The 17,801-nt window shown below is 37.3% G+C and overlaps 1 protein-coding gene across 2 annotated transcripts; it reads left to right on the forward strand.

The window, feature by feature from the left end:
• The first annotated feature begins 3,197 nt into the window (after nucleotides 1-3,197).
• LOC103703928 (COP1-interacting protein 7-like) lies at nucleotides 3,198-17,596 on the forward strand. 2 transcript variants are annotated; one of them, XM_008786998.4, is made up of 13 exons: nucleotides 3,209-3,709; nucleotides 4,380-4,559; nucleotides 4,753-4,873; nucleotides 4,948-4,987; nucleotides 5,685-5,737; nucleotides 5,822-5,883; nucleotides 6,300-6,452; nucleotides 6,863-7,083; nucleotides 7,952-9,567; nucleotides 9,939-10,877; nucleotides 13,440-13,839; nucleotides 14,650-14,712; nucleotides 17,297-17,596. In XM_008786998.4, exons 1-13 carry the CDS (start codon nucleotides 3,651-3,653, stop codon nucleotides 17,362-17,364), a joined length of 3,975 nt encoding a protein of 1,324 aa, XP_008785220.1. In that variant the 5' UTR covers nucleotides 3,209-3,650; the 3' UTR covers nucleotides 17,365-17,596. The 2 variants fall into 2 exon arrangements, 1 of the variants encoding a protein (XP_008785220.1); XR_603522.4 differs by lacking the exons at nucleotides 14,650-14,712; nucleotides 17,297-17,596 and adding an exon at nucleotides 13,139-13,341 and having other exon boundaries at nucleotides 3,198-3,709; nucleotides 13,440-13,579.
• Nucleotides 17,597-17,801: the final 205 nt, after the last annotated feature.

The following is a 17,801-nucleotide window of genomic DNA, read 5'->3' on the forward strand; positions in this document are numbered from 1 at the left end:
AGCTATACTCGAGATCGATTCGACATAACTCGAATATCAACTGAACCATACTCGAGCTCGAATTCAAGCCTTGATCATAATTTACAAAAATATGATTAAAACAAAATATAATATTATATTATATCTTAAAATATTGAATAAATATATATATATTATAAATAAAATATTATATTATTATAAATATATATACTCAACTAAACTCGTGAGTCTTTGAACTGAGTATTTTGCTACTCGAGGTCGACCAAAAAAATTGTCCGAGCTGCTCGAGCTCAGTAATAATCAAGTCAAATTGAGTATAATACTGAGGATATTGTCTGCCATTTCTTTTATACATAACTTAGGATATTGCCCATGAAAATAGTGTAGGTGGATGCCAACATGCTCCAACCTACCGACAAAATGCACCCAACCAAGCCAAAATCATCCCCATTTAATTGATGATTTGGTATATTTGAAAAAATATATCATATTTTTCCAAACAAGGTTTAAATATAATGTTAGTGCATCTCAGCCTAAATGAATGTATTCTTACCGAACATATTAGATGTTGAATTATATGGTCCTCAGCCTAACTTGTTCTTATCAGTACTAGACATGCCATTACATATTAACTTAAAATATTTATTTACAAATAGTTTGGGAAACATACCATAGAACTCTGTTCTTGATTTGTGTTGGGTTAATTTGGTATTAGTGCCTTCTTTTCATGTGGGCCGGTCATACCATAGCCCTATCTCTAACTTAAGCATCGGAGAGTCTTCAACCGGTTCAGCATTATCAACCTTCTGTCTTCTTTGTATGAGCAGATTCATTAACCCTTTCAGATCAACAAATCAGGCTTTGACAGCAATAACTTATTTTGAAGAATCAGGATCAGCCAAATTTGGGTTAGCTCGATCTGAGCTGGAAGCTAACTCAAAAACTGAATCATACACAGTGTGTTTGAGTACTGTGATGCATTTGCACAATAGCATGCTTCCAATCCATGCTCTAACTACACTGACAACCACACACGCACTGTGTCCCATGCATTGTAAAAATTCTTATTAACCGCTACACATAGAGTGAGACACAAAACTCGCACTGTGGGTTGGCTCTTGATAATATTCCTGCTCCAATTAATTAAACAACTACATGCTATATGCTTGTTGGCACGTGTCACTTTCAGCATCTAAAGGAAAGCATATAGAGAATATCTTTAGCTGTTAGAAAAGCTGACAAAATAGTAGAGGGGGTTTTGTAATGGAACCTAACAATCAATGAATAGGTAATTAAAATAAGAAATATCTAATGTTAGGATAGTACCAAACACCACCCAAAAGTTAGTGCAAAGCTAACAACAAAAGAAAACTTGCTTGAACTACACACACTTTAAAAGGCCAAGTTTGGGCTACTTGGATCCTGTCATCATTTGCAAATCAGAAGTAATCTTCAAATGGATATAATCATAGTGACAATGTTTGCTGTTTAGTTGCAGATGTGAAAAAAAAAAAACAAAGTGAATCATATAAATCTATGATCTCAGTGAGCACTCTGCAGGAATTTGCAGTAATATGGCATATTCAGTGATGGTCATACTTGAACAATATTCTCTGTACTGATGTCAAGAACTTTTTAAGGCCTCTTATTTTCTAATTTTCTTAGATGTATTAATATCAGAGTAGTATGAATTATTTGTTTTAGCAAAAAAAAAAAAAAAAAACATAAAGTCAGGTTTCACTTGATCGTAACATTGGATCATCACATTGGTGCATATATATATATATATATATATATAGATATAGATATAGTTGATTAGGTTAAATCAGGATTTATAACATACAATAAACTGGCCATCTTTTTGGTAGTACATGGCTGATACGAAGATGATAAAAAAAAGATTTCAGCTGATATCCATAGGTTAAGATATTGAAATGATGGGTCCAACATAACTAAAACAAATGTTAACAATCTTTAAACTATTAAGAAGTAAAGATTAAAAATTGATGAACATTATTAATGTCATATTGGAGAACATGTTCCGAAATCTTATGGTTCATATTGGTTGAGATTACATGCACATTGTATCGTAGCATCAACGATGTGAGTCCGCACGATTTCCGGCGTGGATAGGGCCCGCCAAATAATGGCCGTCGCCGACAAACGGGTGAGAGGTACTTCTGTTAATATATTAAGAGTCCAAGGGCATATGACAGGAGTTCCTCAGCTTCGCGCTGACGGTGGGTCCAACTCAGTCCAGCTGTCCTACCACAACAACCACCACGGGGCAAGCTCGTCTATTTCTTTTTTCAGTAAAATTTTCTCGTTTAAATCTCTTTTTTTTTCAAATTATTTGAATTTGCAAAAAAAAAACTAAAATTTAAGAAAATTCTAAATAAACCTTTTTTTTAATCTTTTTATCCCTTCTATACTTAAACTCAATACTTTTTTAATGGAGCTTCGCGTCATAAAAATTAATATTTCGTATTCAAATTCGATCTACAATTAATTTTACTTAGGTCACAAATAACATAATATGATTCACTTATGACAAAAATTCATGCAATATTTATTTTTTGCGCCACATATTTACGTAAAGACGAATAGTTTTGCTAACTAGGTTATTTTTCTGATCACTTTGAAAATTTTAATTGAGAGAACTATATATCTACTTTTGCTTTTTTTAAGCTATCTTTTTTTTTTTTTTAAAATCTAGGATGGTTGGCTGTAAGAATCTATATTGTACAAAAAATAAAAAATTTAAAAGATAAAAATGGTACAATCCCTCTCCTTATGAAAGCGAAATGACTGCGACACCCTTTCAGGCCACCTAGTTCTCCACCTAGTTCTCCTTATGTCCACTTGTCTTTCCGTGTCCTTTTCTTCCCGTTTTACTCTTAAGTCCTGAAGGCATCTCTTATGAAAGCGAAATGTCAGCAGCTCTATTTTTCTCTCCCGTTTTATTCTAAGTCCTGAACCTGAAGCATCATTTTACAATTATATTTCTTAAGTCTCTCGCAGCTATTTCCAGGCCAGTCCTGTCGGGATCTAAAGACTAAAGTTCCCACACAGCGCCAACCCCGACCCACCTGTCTCTGTCTCACACATATTTTATTTCACTTTATTTTGATATTTATCTTTTCATGATATTATAAATGAATTTTAGCTTCTCTCGTTCATTTATTTTTTTTATTTTTCCGTTGATGGTTTGTACTTTTGTGTTTGTCGTAGTTAATTTTTGGTCTCCATTTAAAAGCTCCTCTTCGTATCTTCGTCTTCCTCGTCTCTTCCACTCTCTCTCTCTCTATGAGTTTTTTAAGTCGCCATTAAAGAGCTCCTCTCCTCAAGCTTTCCTTCGTTCCTCGCTCTCTCTTTCTCTCTCTCTTCGTGTCGCTTATTCTTGGTCATTTAAGCATCTCTTTGACGTTATACCCCTCTTCCTCTCTCCAGAAACGATTTTATTCTCCGCCATGAGATCCTGTGAGCCATGTTTCTTCTTCTCCTTCTCTCTCTGTGTCAATGCTGAAGGGAAGAGGTGGTGCTTTGTCTTTTTGTGAGATCTGTATGCGAGCGGGCTAGAGAGAGGGGAGTGCCCGAGAGGAGAGGGAGAGGGAGAGGGATCAAAGCGCTAGCTTCGGTGGAAGGAAGGAACAAGGGGAGCTTCTGGCGCGATGAAGCAGGAGGCTCGGCTAGATTCGCTGGTGTTCCATCTGACGCCTACCCGAACCAGGTCAGCTCCAGACCAGATCGCCTCCGAGGTCACTGGTTCTGTTGAATCTTTAGGTTTCTCTCAACAAGAGTCGCTGGATTGGAATGTTGGGACTGGGCAAGAGAGATGATTCGCCTATTAGGGTTTGGGTTAATGAGCTTAGAGTTTTATTACCACAAAGCTTAGACTAAATAGGCTTTGAGAAACATGGATCCTTTCGGTCTAATTATGAAATCCTTGACGTGGTGGATTTAGTCGAGTTAGATGTCATACGAAGAAACTAGCATTTGGATGATTATCATGGTTTTTGATCTCTTGGATGCATCCATGTGAAGGTTTCTGTTTAGATAAATGTCTTATGAAAGTGATAGGACTTGATCTGGGAATTCTGGTTTTGCTGTTGATATCTGCGTTCCAGTTCTCGAAATTTTAATTGTTAGGCCCCTTTATAAATATCTAATCATTTTGATCAAAATGGAATGTATGGTCTGTTCCAATTATCACGGTTATGATCTCTGCTTGCAAAATGTAGAACATCTAAACCTCATAATTGTAATTGATAGGAATAGTCTGCTTCTTGTGCTTGTCTAAATCTGGGGAATATGGATACAGATTGGCTAGTTTTAGGCATGATTAATCAGATTGATTGTGAATAGCTGCAGACTAGAGACTCAGTCTCCTTTTTTTTCAGGTGTGATCTGGTTATTGTTGCAAATGGTAAGACGGAGAAGATTGCATCTGGGTTACTGAACCCTTTTCTCGCGCATCTGAAGACTGCTCAGGATCAAATTGCCAAGGGTGGTTACTCTATTAAACTTGAACCAGACCCTAAAATCGATGCAGTATGGTTTACCAAGGGCATTGTGGAGAGGTCTGTAGATCCTTCTTCAGTGCTGCACTACACACAAATTGCATATTTGCCCTTCATTGTTTTATATTTGCAATTGATTTTCCGAATGGGGAATATCCATTTTGTTTCATAGACCTGAAGTATTTCCTCTTCTTGAGACTTTGATAAAGAGGTATAGTTTGATACTTCAAAATAAGTGTGCTATTTGTTGTAGGTTTGTTCGTTTTGTGAGCACGCCCGAGGTTCTGGAGCGGGTGACCACCATAGAGTCCGAGATCTTGCAGATTGAGGAGGCAATTGCTATTCAGAGCACCGACAATCTTGGCTTGAGCACCGTTAGTTCTCAATCTATTTGTTCATGCTTCCTTTCTTAAAATTCAAATGACATTTGACCTTTGCTATTTGGCAGGTGGAAGATCATCAAACAAAACCAGTAGAGTACACGGAAGGTATGCCAAACTCAGTTATTTAATTTTAATAGGAGTTTATCCTTTGAATAATATGGGAGAGATTTCCAGCTGGTTTCTCTTTGTCTATTCCACATGCATTCACATTATTTTTTTTTTCTTCGTGACACATGATCATGTGCGGCTGTGATTGTGTAGCCCAAAGGGTCACCTATAGAGAGGTTCTATTTTGTCTTAAATCTGCAACATGTTATTGCCAGTGTCTGATTGACTGGGGCTGATAGTCAAACCCACTATCCTGTGGAGTGGGATGGCAGCTGATAATTCACCTTGACCTGAAAAGTTTAGCCCTTTGGACGAGGAAATTTGTGGCCAACCATTTGAGTTTTACGTCTTTGGCAACCTTAAAACAAACCAATTAACTAAGCAGGAAGTTGTCTGATTGATACTGAAATCTGAGAGATTTGCATTCATCTGACTTCAAGATGAAGGTTGATGGGTCTTTCACTAGTTGTTGTAATAAGATGCGGGTAAAAATTTTGGATCATCTTTTGAACTGTATCCACATTTGACAAAACTGCTAAACAAGTTATCCAATACATGTTTCTTATTACTGCATCACTTTATCAGTATTATGAATTCCATTATTTGTGACTCCATTTGAGCTTCAGATTTGTTATTATCGGATTAAATTCTTGGCTTATTATGACACAATCTGACTTTGCATGATCATGGGTAGGTAGCAAGTCCACATTTGATGCTGATGCAGAAAAGGCAATAGTTCTTTACAAGGTATTGATAATGAGATACGTATTCTGAATATGATTATTCTCTATCAGAGATTTTCTAATTGTTGTTTCTCTTGATTAACTGCAGCCCGGGTCACAACCACATCCATCAGATTCAAATGGATCCGCACCACAGGAGGAGAATTCAAAGTACGGACAACTGAGATTTATGTTAGAAACTTTGTTGTAATTCCTTACTCAAATTACATTTGGGAGAGTACATTAGTATTCTTCTTTGCTTCATTTAGTAGTTCATTGCATAAATCTAGCACAATGCTAATTAGGAGTCTAGAAAAGTCAAATGGACTTCAAATTTCAGTTAGATGGTCATGAATTTAAAATACTTGGTTAACAACGTATACAGTAATACTCTTGCTTATGTGGATACAGCAGTCTTTGCTTGCCCTGCACTACACATTTGCTAACTGAGGTGTATGCAAAGGTTCAACTTTACATGCACTGCATGCTACTATACATCCATTTATACTAGAGTGCTATCATTTTCAATATTGCATGAAGTTTTAATTGTTCATGTTCATGTTCCTATTTATAATGTTTCTTTGCAGAGTTCAACTCTTGAGGGTACTTGAGACCCGCAAAATCGTATTGCAGAAAGAGCAGGGTATGGCCTTTGCACGTGCTGTAGCAGCTGGTTTTGACATGGATCACATGGCACAATTGATATCATTTGCTGAGTGCTTCGGAGCATTGCGTTTAATGTAAGCCGTTCTTTATAAGAAACTTGCTTGCATAGTGTTGCAGAGAGTTTGCTTCTTTCTCCCTTTTAATAGTTTCAAACTTTCAGTTGTTACTTATCTGAGATGTAGAATTATTTCAGCAAGAACAAACAGGGGGAGAAAGTTTGAACTTATTTGATTGTGAACAAATGTACAGAGAGAATTAATGAGATTCATGAGAAAGAGAGAGAATTACTTGATAAATCCAGTATAATTTTAGGCTTAATGCACGGTTTGTTTGCAAAGCTTATCAAAACATTACAAAGTATTTGATTTTCATAAAATAGTGACAAAATTAGAATATGTTTTGTATGTACGAATTGAGAAAAAATTTTAGAGTTCTTCTGTATCGAGAGAGAACCATCAATTTGCTTTTTCCTTCCATTGAACAGGGAAGCGTGCTTAAGATTTATGGAGTTATGGAAGAGAAAGCATGAAACTGGACAATGGGTTGAAGTTGAGGCTGCAGAAGTAATGTCTGCCCGATCTGAATTTTCTTCTTTGAATGCCTCGGGGATTATACTTTCTGGAGATTCTAGGAAACAGAAAGAATTTGGCGACGCATGGCCTGTCTCCTGTGGGGATATGGGCACAGAGAGCAATGGGACAACTGGTATGGATTATTTTGAGCTCAGACCAAACAGACGTACCTTAGAGTTAATGCAACTGTACCCAGAAAGTTGGTATTTTATTGTAACACCCTTTTATTGCATGTCCAATATTTCTATATGGAACTAAAGAAAAAGTGAAGGGCCTGCTCGGTATTGTTATTGTCTATAAATTAGTCAAATACCAGGTGGAGACTGATGTTGAAGATAGCATTTGCACAAAGCTTCTGTTATTCCTTCTTTTTCTTTCACTCTTTGAAAGCAACAACCTTTGCTTCAAAAGCTCTAGTTTATTCTAGTTCATTTTTCTTATTTGTTTTTTGAAAACAAAAAATGAAAAAATAAACAATACCAAATGGGCCCTGAGCTTCTCCATCTTTTCCCTTTTTTGGCTTCAACAAAGGCATTTTCAATCTTGTTAAAAGATGTTTTGTTTTTTTTTTATATAATAACAGGAAGCTCCTTCTGTTAATAAAAATGTTATGAAGCTTTTAATTGGATTATTTTTTAATTTTAAATTTTCAACCTATCATTGTTCATGAAAAGTCGAGCCACCTTTTCATGTCCCAAATTTTTTGGACTTTTTGTAATAGGTGACTTCCGTTAAAGCTTCCTAAGATGGAATTTGCCATTTGAAAATTGTTTTTTTGTCTTGTGATATCCCCCTTAATTTGAATACCTGTTTTCTGCATTTGAATGACAATACAGATGAGTATTCTTCATCAATAATAAACAGATACATGCATATATTTGTGTGTATTCTTGCAGACTATGCTCCAAGACTCCTCCTTATTTTCCAATACTCCTTAGGCATTACATTCCTAAATATGATGAAATCAATGTAACTTGAATTCATTTGTTTCCTGTGGCCAGATAGAAAGATCCATTCAGATCCGCAGGTTCCATTGGGACCCAATGAGTATTACCCAGGCCATTTTCAGCATCCTATACATCCCCAATGGCCTGTGCATTCTCTGGCAGGTCCGCCCCTCTTTCAACTTTATCCTATGCAAGGCATGCCATATTATCAGAATTATCCAGGGGGTGGTCCATCTTTCCACTCCCCATATTCTCCAGTGGAGGATCCGAGATTCAACACGCCTCAAAAAACATGGCAGAAGAGGCATTCCATGGATAGTAAAGATAGCAATACCGAGTTGGAGGCATCAGAAATGGGTGGTTCTGGTACAAGATCACAGGATGGTGCAGATCAAAATATATCAGAGTTTGAGAAAGAAGGTTCTCATGGTCGTGAATCACATAAAAGGATTGGCCGTTCAGGAAAGAAAAAGTCTGGTGTGGTTGTCATTCGGAACATAAATTACATTACATCAAAGAGGCATGACACATCAGGAAGTGAATCAGTATCAGCTTCTGATAGTGAAACTGAAGAGGAAAGCGAAGATATGTCTGATGACCATTACAGGAAGCATAAGAACTCTTCAAGAACTTCAAAGAGAAATGAGGTTCATGTCAAATCTATGGAATCTTTAGATGCATATGCCAAGGATGAAATCACTTATGGACCAGAGGCAGATTCTGAAAACTGGCAGGCATTTCAGAGTTACTTGTTGAGAGCTGAAGAGAAGGCAAGAACTGTTGATGGGGACATCTTTGCTAGTGAAAAAGAGCCTCCAATCAAGAGAAAACAGAACAATGGTGAAGGCGATCCTATCCTTCTTCCTGAAAGAGATTCTGGTAATGTGCGGGATCAGAGGATGGTAGGATTAGATTCACTTAATGGTAAGGCAATCCGGATGAAGCAGATGGCTTCAAATGATGAATTATTAATTTCAAGTGAAGGAAAAGGCTTAATAGATAGCCAGCTAAAAGAAATAGAAGGGGGAAGGGGAGGATATAGAAGTGTAACCAGTGATGATTTCATGATTTATGGACGAGAAAAGCAAATGAGCAGTAAGAATTCTTCAGACCCACTTGTTGATCTGCAATATGAACTTGATAAAAATTTGGATAAGAAATCCTCGTATAATGGTACAGATGAGTCCTTCATTGTTCCATTTAGGTCAGGCTCACAAGATCAACTTGGACAAGATGGCAGAACTGCTATTGACATAGATTCTGAATGCCCTCCAGCTCTGCATAGAACTGAGGACTCTTCTAGTAAGCCTAAAAATCAACTCACTTATGAACCGGATGATTTGATCTTACTGCCTGAGCGTGGGATGGAGAGTGTATCCATTGGTTATGATCCTGCTAAAGACTATGATATCCAGATTCCTGTTGAAAATGCTGTCAAAATTGAAACCAGAAACAATGAGGATGTCTCAACAAGCACCAAAGAAGAGTCAAAAAATTCAGACAAGGACAAAAAGTCAAAAGTTTCACAGAGTAAATTGGAGAAAAAGAAAAAGGATGCACTGATGAGGAAAGGGACATCCTCAAAGATGAATCCACCGGCTGAAGCACAAAAACGTGCAGAGAAACTGCGGGCCTTCAAAGCTGATCTTCAGAAAGCAAAGAAAGAGATGGTATTTTCATGATTCACTAAGAGTTTGGTGCTTCCTCTTCCTTGTTTTAAGATGTTATTAGGGCACGTTTAGTCTTTTGATAAATAGTACATGCCACTACTAGAATAAGGCGACGGGAAGGATTATAATTCAATAGATACCTGATATAAATCTTTCTTTTTTTTCTTATATGGTCTTATGCTGATAAGCTTATAAAATAAAATCTAAGAATAACTTTATGAAATTTCTACAAAACAATTCTGTTTTCCTTTTCTTTGTTAAAGCCTTTGCAGTCATCTTTACTAAGTCTATCTCTCTTAGTTTCTTGTCGTTTAGCTAGATTGGTTTGGCCACATCCTGGACTGTTATGTCTTGGTTTTTTCTACTTTCAGGAAGAGGAAGAGATAAAGCGATTGGAAGCTTTAAAAAGAGAAAGACAAAAGAGAATTGCTGCTAGGGGTAGTTCGAATGCCACTCAGCCGCCATTGACCCCCCAACAGAGCAAATCTCGATTGCCGAAAAAGCTTTCTCCAAGTTCTTACAGAGGATCAAAGTTTAATGACTCGGATCCTGGATCTTCACCTTTACAAAAGCTGCCTACCAGAACCTCTTCGGTTGGGTCCAACGATTCTCAGAAAATCACAAGAACTAGCAAATTAAATGGTAGTAGCCATGGATTAAGTCGGTCAGTGTCATCATTGTCTGAGATGAAGAAAGAGACTGGTAATTCCACACCAGAAGCAAAGACAGCTTCTGTTCAAACTAGAAGACTTTCTGATCCCAAAGGTAGTAATGTTCGGCACACTTCCTCGCTAAAATCAGTTACCAGTGCTGAAGTACCAAAGATAGGCATACCTGATGAGCCACAAAAAAGGATCTCTGCACTAATGCAACTGGACAAAAGCAAGTTAGCAACTCTGCCAGAGCTGAAGGTTAGAACATCAAAAGGCCCTTCCAATATGGTCCAAAACAAGTCAGCTGCTAAAGAGACATCACAAAAAGGAACTGTAAGCCGAACTTCTCAATTTTCTGACACCATCCATGCAAAAAGGATTAATAACAAGGCATCAAGGCTCAGCAACAGTCATGACAATTTAGTAATTGAGAAGACAGTTGTGATGCTCAAAAATGAGGTTCTTTCAGCTCCTGCTGTTCAAGCATTTGAAGCAGTGATAGGCATAGAAGATAGAATGCATGGAGATGATAAAATAGAGACGGTTGGGCTGAATTCAGAATATGGAGCTATCCATGCTCCACCTTCACCCATAATCGTAGGCGAAGTTGAGAATTCCAGTGAACATGAGTTGGATGAGCAGCTGAATTCCGATGAGGTATGATTTGACAAAGCAACTACCATGATGCTTTAAATTTAAGATTCATACTTTTGTAGAGAACCATTTTTGGTTTTTTTACAAACCGCACCCACCATTTTATTGAAAATACATATAAAAGCATGCCTCATTGATATTTACAAATTGATCCAGTAATAATGTTTTAAATTGCAAAAAACCACCTTTGTTAGGCTCTAGTCGCCCCACTTTGCCAGGGCCCCTGGTTAAGCTAACTAGAGATGGAAGATCATCAAGTTACCCTTGGTTAGTGTTAACTAGGGATCCTTGATGACTCCAACCATCGCCCTCTCTCACATGAGCGAAGCCCTTTCCCATTTAGGATTTTGCAGTCTCATTTCATTCCCCATGCTCACAGCACCGTTGCCAGTGCTTTCTTTAATTGGCTACTCTTCAAATATGATCTTGTTTGTATAAACAGAAAGGAGGCTTGTATGGATGTCCTTGTAACTAATAAGCTAATCAAGGAGACTTCAAGTTCTGGAGATCTTTTGTAAATGGCTTTTGGCTGTTCAAAGCTACAAGCTGGAGTTGGTCATTAGCATAAAGGTGGTTACAGAATGTTTCGGAGACATACACTGATTTTTATTGATTCCTTGACAGTTGAGGTCTGTTTTGCATCTTCGTATCTGAGTAATGGCAAGGAACAGCTAGATGCTCCCATGTGATTGGTACTTCTGCTATTTCTCCATGTTAATTTTTAAGCTGGAACATCAAAGAACTTGGCAAGGAATAGAGACAAGGGGCTGTCTGCAACTAAGTCAACCTTAGCATGGTTAAGGTTAGTTGTTTTCAAGAATCAAAGCTAATGGAGCCCATTCAAGAGATGTTAAGTAGCTTGGAGGTAGGACTAACAGATGGGTAGTTTTTAATGCAATTGGTGAATCAAGTGTGGCTGTTGGCGGGAATAGTTGCTGTTTGATTTTGATGATGAGTAGGGTCAGTTTTTTTGGTGACTACGGACTTCAAGAATGTTAGGATGCTAATCTAGTTGCTGTCCTCTGTGTATGATCCCAACATTAGCTTGCTCAGCAATGGAGGTGCTATTTCAAGGCTTGTTCCTTTTTGACGCAGCACCAGAGAGACCCAAAAGAAATGAGCTAATGTTGTCCTTTCATGGATCAGCTATGGACCCTCACCCACGCTAGATGGTAGTGGCGGTCCATCTATCCAATGCTGGAAGGGGGATAACTGTGTGAATCCTATCAGGCTTCTTCTATTTCACTACCTTGTGCTTTGTTGTGGGTTTGATGTGGTTCTTGATTCCTCTTGAGTGTGGGGATTCCTACTCCCCTGTTCTATGCTCAATTAAATGTCAAGTGGGATTTCCAACTGGTTTCAAAACAAAAAATAAAATGTGTGGGGGATGGCTTTTGGAAAAGATTTTTTTACCAAAATGTATGACTTTGTAAGCTTGGTTGATTGGATCATTGATTTGGTTGTGGTATTCTTCACCTTTTGCAAGCCTAAATTATGCATTATGTAGCTGGGGTTATGCTTGCAATTGTTGTCATTGCTGGTTTGACGGCAGTTGGAGGATGATCCCAACTGAGGGAATGTGATCCAAACTAAGGGTGATTCTAGCTTTACAATGGCTGGGAGGGGGTGATGGGGAAGAGCCCTAGCATTGGAACAAGATTGAGGGAAGAAAATGGTGAACAGAGGACTATTTAGAATGGGGACAGCTGTAATTCATCCCCTAAATTACAAGGGTCCCTCCAAATGATTAGGTAAATGGCCATACAGTATTCTACTAGCGTAAACCTAACCACAAGTGCTTTTTGCAAAATGAAATGACACTATTTGGGTCGATTTGTAAATAGGGTATAAGGCAATGTTATATATCTAATTTTGAAAAAACAATGGGTGTGATTTGCAAAAAAAAACTCTTTTTTCTTCTTTAGTTGAATAGATGATCTCCGTTATGCAATGTAGGTCAAAGAAATTCAAATGTTCTCATTCTTTAATAAATCAAGGAGTACTTATTTTCTCTAGGAAGCATGATGTTTGCTTTCATCTGAAGGTTGGCAATCATTCTCAATTTTATAATAAAATCAGGAGGATAAAGCGACAAAATGCTACTTATGAGTGATTTTGTTTCCTTAACAGACTTATTTTCTGTATCTTCTATAGTATCCTGCTTAAAAGTTTTTCTTTAGCATCACAGTTCTTGGCAAGAAAAAAAAATATTTTGAAATTCAGAGAAAATCTTCATTTTACTGTCAGTTATATTTTGACTCCAGATGTTGATAAGGAAGCTGATGTGGGAATTAATAGTGCTTTATTGAGGCTCGAACATCCTAATGAAGGTTTTTTAAAGGATTCGAGCATATCATGCTGCAGTTTCAATTTCTTTTGGAAGAGAAAAGTGTCTCGATGATCTTCATTTCTTGAATGTCCTTAAAGGCAACCTAGCATTCTTATAGATAAAGCTGTCTTGTCAGTGGTGACAATAAAACTCTACCCAGCTTCCTCTCAATGCCGTGTTATTTTAGACATTTATTCATAGGACAAATCTTGATAAACAATGCTTGTGATGATCAGGTGGTTATTGATTACTCAAAGGAGGAGCCTCAGAAGTTCTCAAACTCTACAGTCATAGATAAGCCTTATCAAGCTCCCTATGCTGGAACAACATCCTTTGAGGATTCCACTGCCGATAATGTAGAATATGCTCAAGTACTGCCTGTTCGAAACTCTGAAATGGATAGAATGCCCAATGAGAGTATTGAGGCATGTGTGTCCAGTTTTGCCATGGACTCGAATTCAGTAGATCATACTCAGGAGTCGCACAAGGAGCCTCGGAGCAAAGAAACAAAAGGTTTTAGAAAGTTATTAAAATTTGGAAGAAAGAGCCACATCTCAGCAACAGGTGAGGGTAACCAAGATTCAGATGCATCGTCTATAGATGAACACGCTATAGCTGCTGCTTCGTTAAATGATGGTAAGACCTAATCTCTTATACAAATCCAAATAATGCTTCTCACATTCATCATCTTGTGATTAAATTTTAAGGTGGTTTTGTTCATATGACCAGTTTCCTTGAAATAAATATAAAGTTTATTTCAGATACAGTGACACAAGATTAGACATCTCCATTCTGTATTAATTTATTTTTGCATATACTAATTACAAGACAAATTCTTTTATTTTATTGTTAGAATCTGTAATTCCAGGCATTTTACTAAAAGCCATCTTTTGACTTGTTATTACATTTTCTTATCTAAAAAAAGGACTTCCTATGAAAATGTACTAGTTCTTCCCCCCTCTTTTTTGATTAAACAGATGAATTAAATCCATCTAGTTTGACTACATCCAATCAAATCCGAATAAAGAAGATGCCTGAACTGAGAAGGTGTAATAGCAAGATCTGTCCATATAATGCTTGCTTCATCTGAGATTCATGTGCTACCTTGGAAGCTTGCAGCTTGCTTGGAAATTGCAGCACTGCAGACCTAAATTCATAAGAACCAATGCAGCATATATGTAAAAGAAATTCATAAGATTTACAAATTCATTCACTACTTTCTTAATAAATATTCACCTCTTGCTCTGTTACAGACAAATGTTCAAGAGAAAAGCAGCAAAGGTGATTCCATCACAGAAAGAAAATATGGACAATTTCTAATTACCCTAAAGGGCCATAAAAAAGCATTTTTACTCCATAAGGAACTTAGGACTCAAGCGCTAACATATGTTCCTAATTTACTGATTTTAGTGCTTATATCTGACAGCTCTTTCTTTTATATTTCAGTTCATATGCTGAAGAATCTCATTTCCCAAGATGATAGCCATGCTGGAGGCACTCAAACTAAAGGTTAGATAGTTAAATTTCTTATCTTCTCATGCTAGCGAAACACAGTATTTTACGAGATAGCGTGCATGACAAGTAACATTTATCCAAGTATTTTAACAAGCTTTCAGCAGCCCTCAAAGCTGTCATCAGAAACAAGGTAGTAACGAAAGTTGACCCTAAAATTGGATTTGAAACCTAAAATTAGGACCTGATGGTTCTTAGGTCAGACATGGATCCCAAGTTTTGAACTGAATGTGGTTTCCCATGGAGGTAATAGCTATCTTCAAAACCTGAATGCCAAGAACTCAACCCTTTAGGACTCGATTGGTTCGCGAGAAGAATTTTTTCTCGTTGGATGCTGATTTCTGCGAATATGATGCGTGAAAAAATAATTTTGGCATGTTTGGTTGACCATGGAAATTCAACCATTTTGGAGTGATTTATGTTTGGTTGAGTTTCTACTTTCTTAAGAAGGTTGTGTGAAATATCTATTGTACCTTTAATAAAGGAAAAAACCTTATCCATGGAATTTGATGGCTTAAGGGTAGTTTTAGAAAAAAAGATCCCAATTCTCAATTAGTGGGAAAATGGCTTTTTCATATTCCTCATGAGTTTGCTTTTCCATGAAACACGGAAATCTTGTTCTCATAGAAAAGCTACTTTCCCATATCTCTTCTTTGAAAACTATAACCAAACAAAAGGCTTTTCTTTATTTTTCCGTTGACCATACTTTCCTTCCTTTTTTTTCCCGCGAACCAAACAAGTCCTTAGTGTTAATAAAACTAACATTTATTATAAAAATATAGATAAATGATTCGTCTCTCTCATTAGATCTGGATGTACATATATTCAAACCTGAAAACCTAATATCTCTATCCCATAATATTAATATAGATTAACATCTATTATATAAAATTAGACAAGTAGTTTATCTTCTCCATTTGATGTCTATGTAATGGCAGTGAAGGTGGCAATGGAGGCCAATGGTCCATGAACTGATAGTAAAAACTTGGACTCATATATTAAAAAATAGGGTCAAATTGGCTATGAGATCTCGTTAAGGATATAGGCAGATTAAATCCAATCCAAAAACCTGGCATCCAAATCTTGTATGAGTTAATATCTCTTGTATCTATTCTATGTAAGAGCTTTGAGAGCCTTAATCCTTATACGAAGTCCAATCATAACTTGTTGACTATAGAACCAGTAGGAGTTAAAATACTCTGGTTATTTTGAAAAGAATAGGTCTATTCGGCTCAGAAAGTGGGGTTATAAACTCTTGGGAGTAACAGCGAAACAACAAAACAATAAATTCAATTACCACTTGATATCTGATCCCAAATCCAGTAGTTATTGGATCAAATATTGATTATGGATCAAACCTTGCAAATAACTTGGAAGATAAGATTCCAGAATAAACCCAAAATGGCCTAATAATATAGCTGATGAACACTTAATATTGGACCCAGAGTCCGTTTTGTTGTCAGATCCAGTAAGTATATACCTGACCTCGCAAATTGGGTACGGTCTAAGTTTCGAACTTAGAATACAATTTGGATTTGGGCATGGGTGTAGCCAATTGCGAATCAGCGCACTCTAAATATCAGCGTCTTCAAATTTTGATAGATATCTCAGCCGAAGACTTGATGTCAAATCTTCTCAATGAAGATTTTTAATGAAGATAGGTCATTGGGAATTGGTACATCTCTGGCCTTGCTGGATGCTGGTTGTTGGAGTAGCTGGAGGGGAAAGGTGGCAGATTGGAGCATAGGAGGGGTTGTGAGAGGAGTAAGACTACTTGTGGGAGAGGGTTGCTACTAGTTGGCAGGGAAGAGAAAGTTGCGTTGGGGGGAGGGAAGGAACTTGAGTTGAGGGAGCATTGGGAATGGAAGCTAGAGATTGATGGTGAGAAGGTAAGGAGGCATTACAAGAGGAGGGAACACACACAGGTGAATGTTGTGCAGGATAAAGGAGTTTAGGGGATGAAGTGGGGTTGGACTGGCGGTGAAGGAAGAGAGATGCTTCAGATTCACAAAAAGGAAGAGAGATGATGGTGAGGTAGGGGTGGAATTCTAACGTGAAGCCGAACCCGATTCCTTTATTATGGAAGAAGGATTTGTACCCAATTCAAGACTGAGCTTTTCTTGGAGTGAAATTTGCGCATGAGTCCCATGCTCAGACGTGGATTTGGATCTTAGTTTAGATACCTAATATAATAATTGAAATCTAGATCTAGATCAATGTGCGTTGCAAGTTGAGGCCACCATTGCCACCAAGCCAGAAAGATTTTTCCTTATTTTACCCTAGCCTAAGAAAATTGCTGTTTTTGTTTTTTTTTTTAACAATTTCCTGGTTTTTGGATTACATTAGATAGTATGTGGTATTTTGTGAATTATAATGATCTTTCCTAAATTGAGTTCTGTATGTCAAGATCCTGCAGATCTCCCCGAACTATTCCTCTCCCCTCCTATACTTTCTTTACTTCCAAACCTTGGCTGAATTATGACTACTGCCCTTAATGAATTCTCCCTAAATCTCACTTCAAGATTATTGGTTCTGTTTTTGATGTGGTTGATCTTGTTCATTGACTTTATTCCTGTTACAGTTTCTCGCCCCTTCTCCATTCTTTCACCCTTCCGCAGCAGGAGCAGCGACAAGAAGGTGTCTGCATGATAAGCTAATTCCTACAATTCATGCGAGGTAAGATGCATGTTCTATCAAAATATGGCTGAGAGGTTTTGGTAATTGATTGGTTATTTGCCGCTGTCTTGTAAACAATAATGTAAAATTTGTGCTTGCGAAAATTCATTTCTTTTTGTTGATGCCGGCTTTTGTAATGATCAACAACTATAATATTGGATCTGTTAGCACTTGAATTGTACTCCGTTGTTGTTTTTGTGTTTCAGCCTATATATGTACTTTAGAGAGAGAGAATAGGAAGCACTCCACTAGCTTCTCAATAGGAAGGTGGTGAAAGAAGGGAATACAATTGTACCAAAAAAAAAGAAGGGAATACTATTCAGACTGACGAACTAAAAGGATTGAGCCTTCTTGCCACCGCTACCCTCTTCTCCATCTCCTGTAAGACTCTTGACAAAATCATAAGGAGG

Source organism: Phoenix dactylifera, chromosome 5 (genome assembly GCF_009389715.1).
Source record: "Phoenix dactylifera cultivar Barhee BC4 chromosome 5, palm_55x_up_171113_PBpolish2nd_filt_p, whole genome shotgun sequence".
NCBI classification, from domain to species: Eukaryota; Viridiplantae; Streptophyta; class Magnoliopsida; order Arecales; family Arecaceae; genus Phoenix; species Phoenix dactylifera.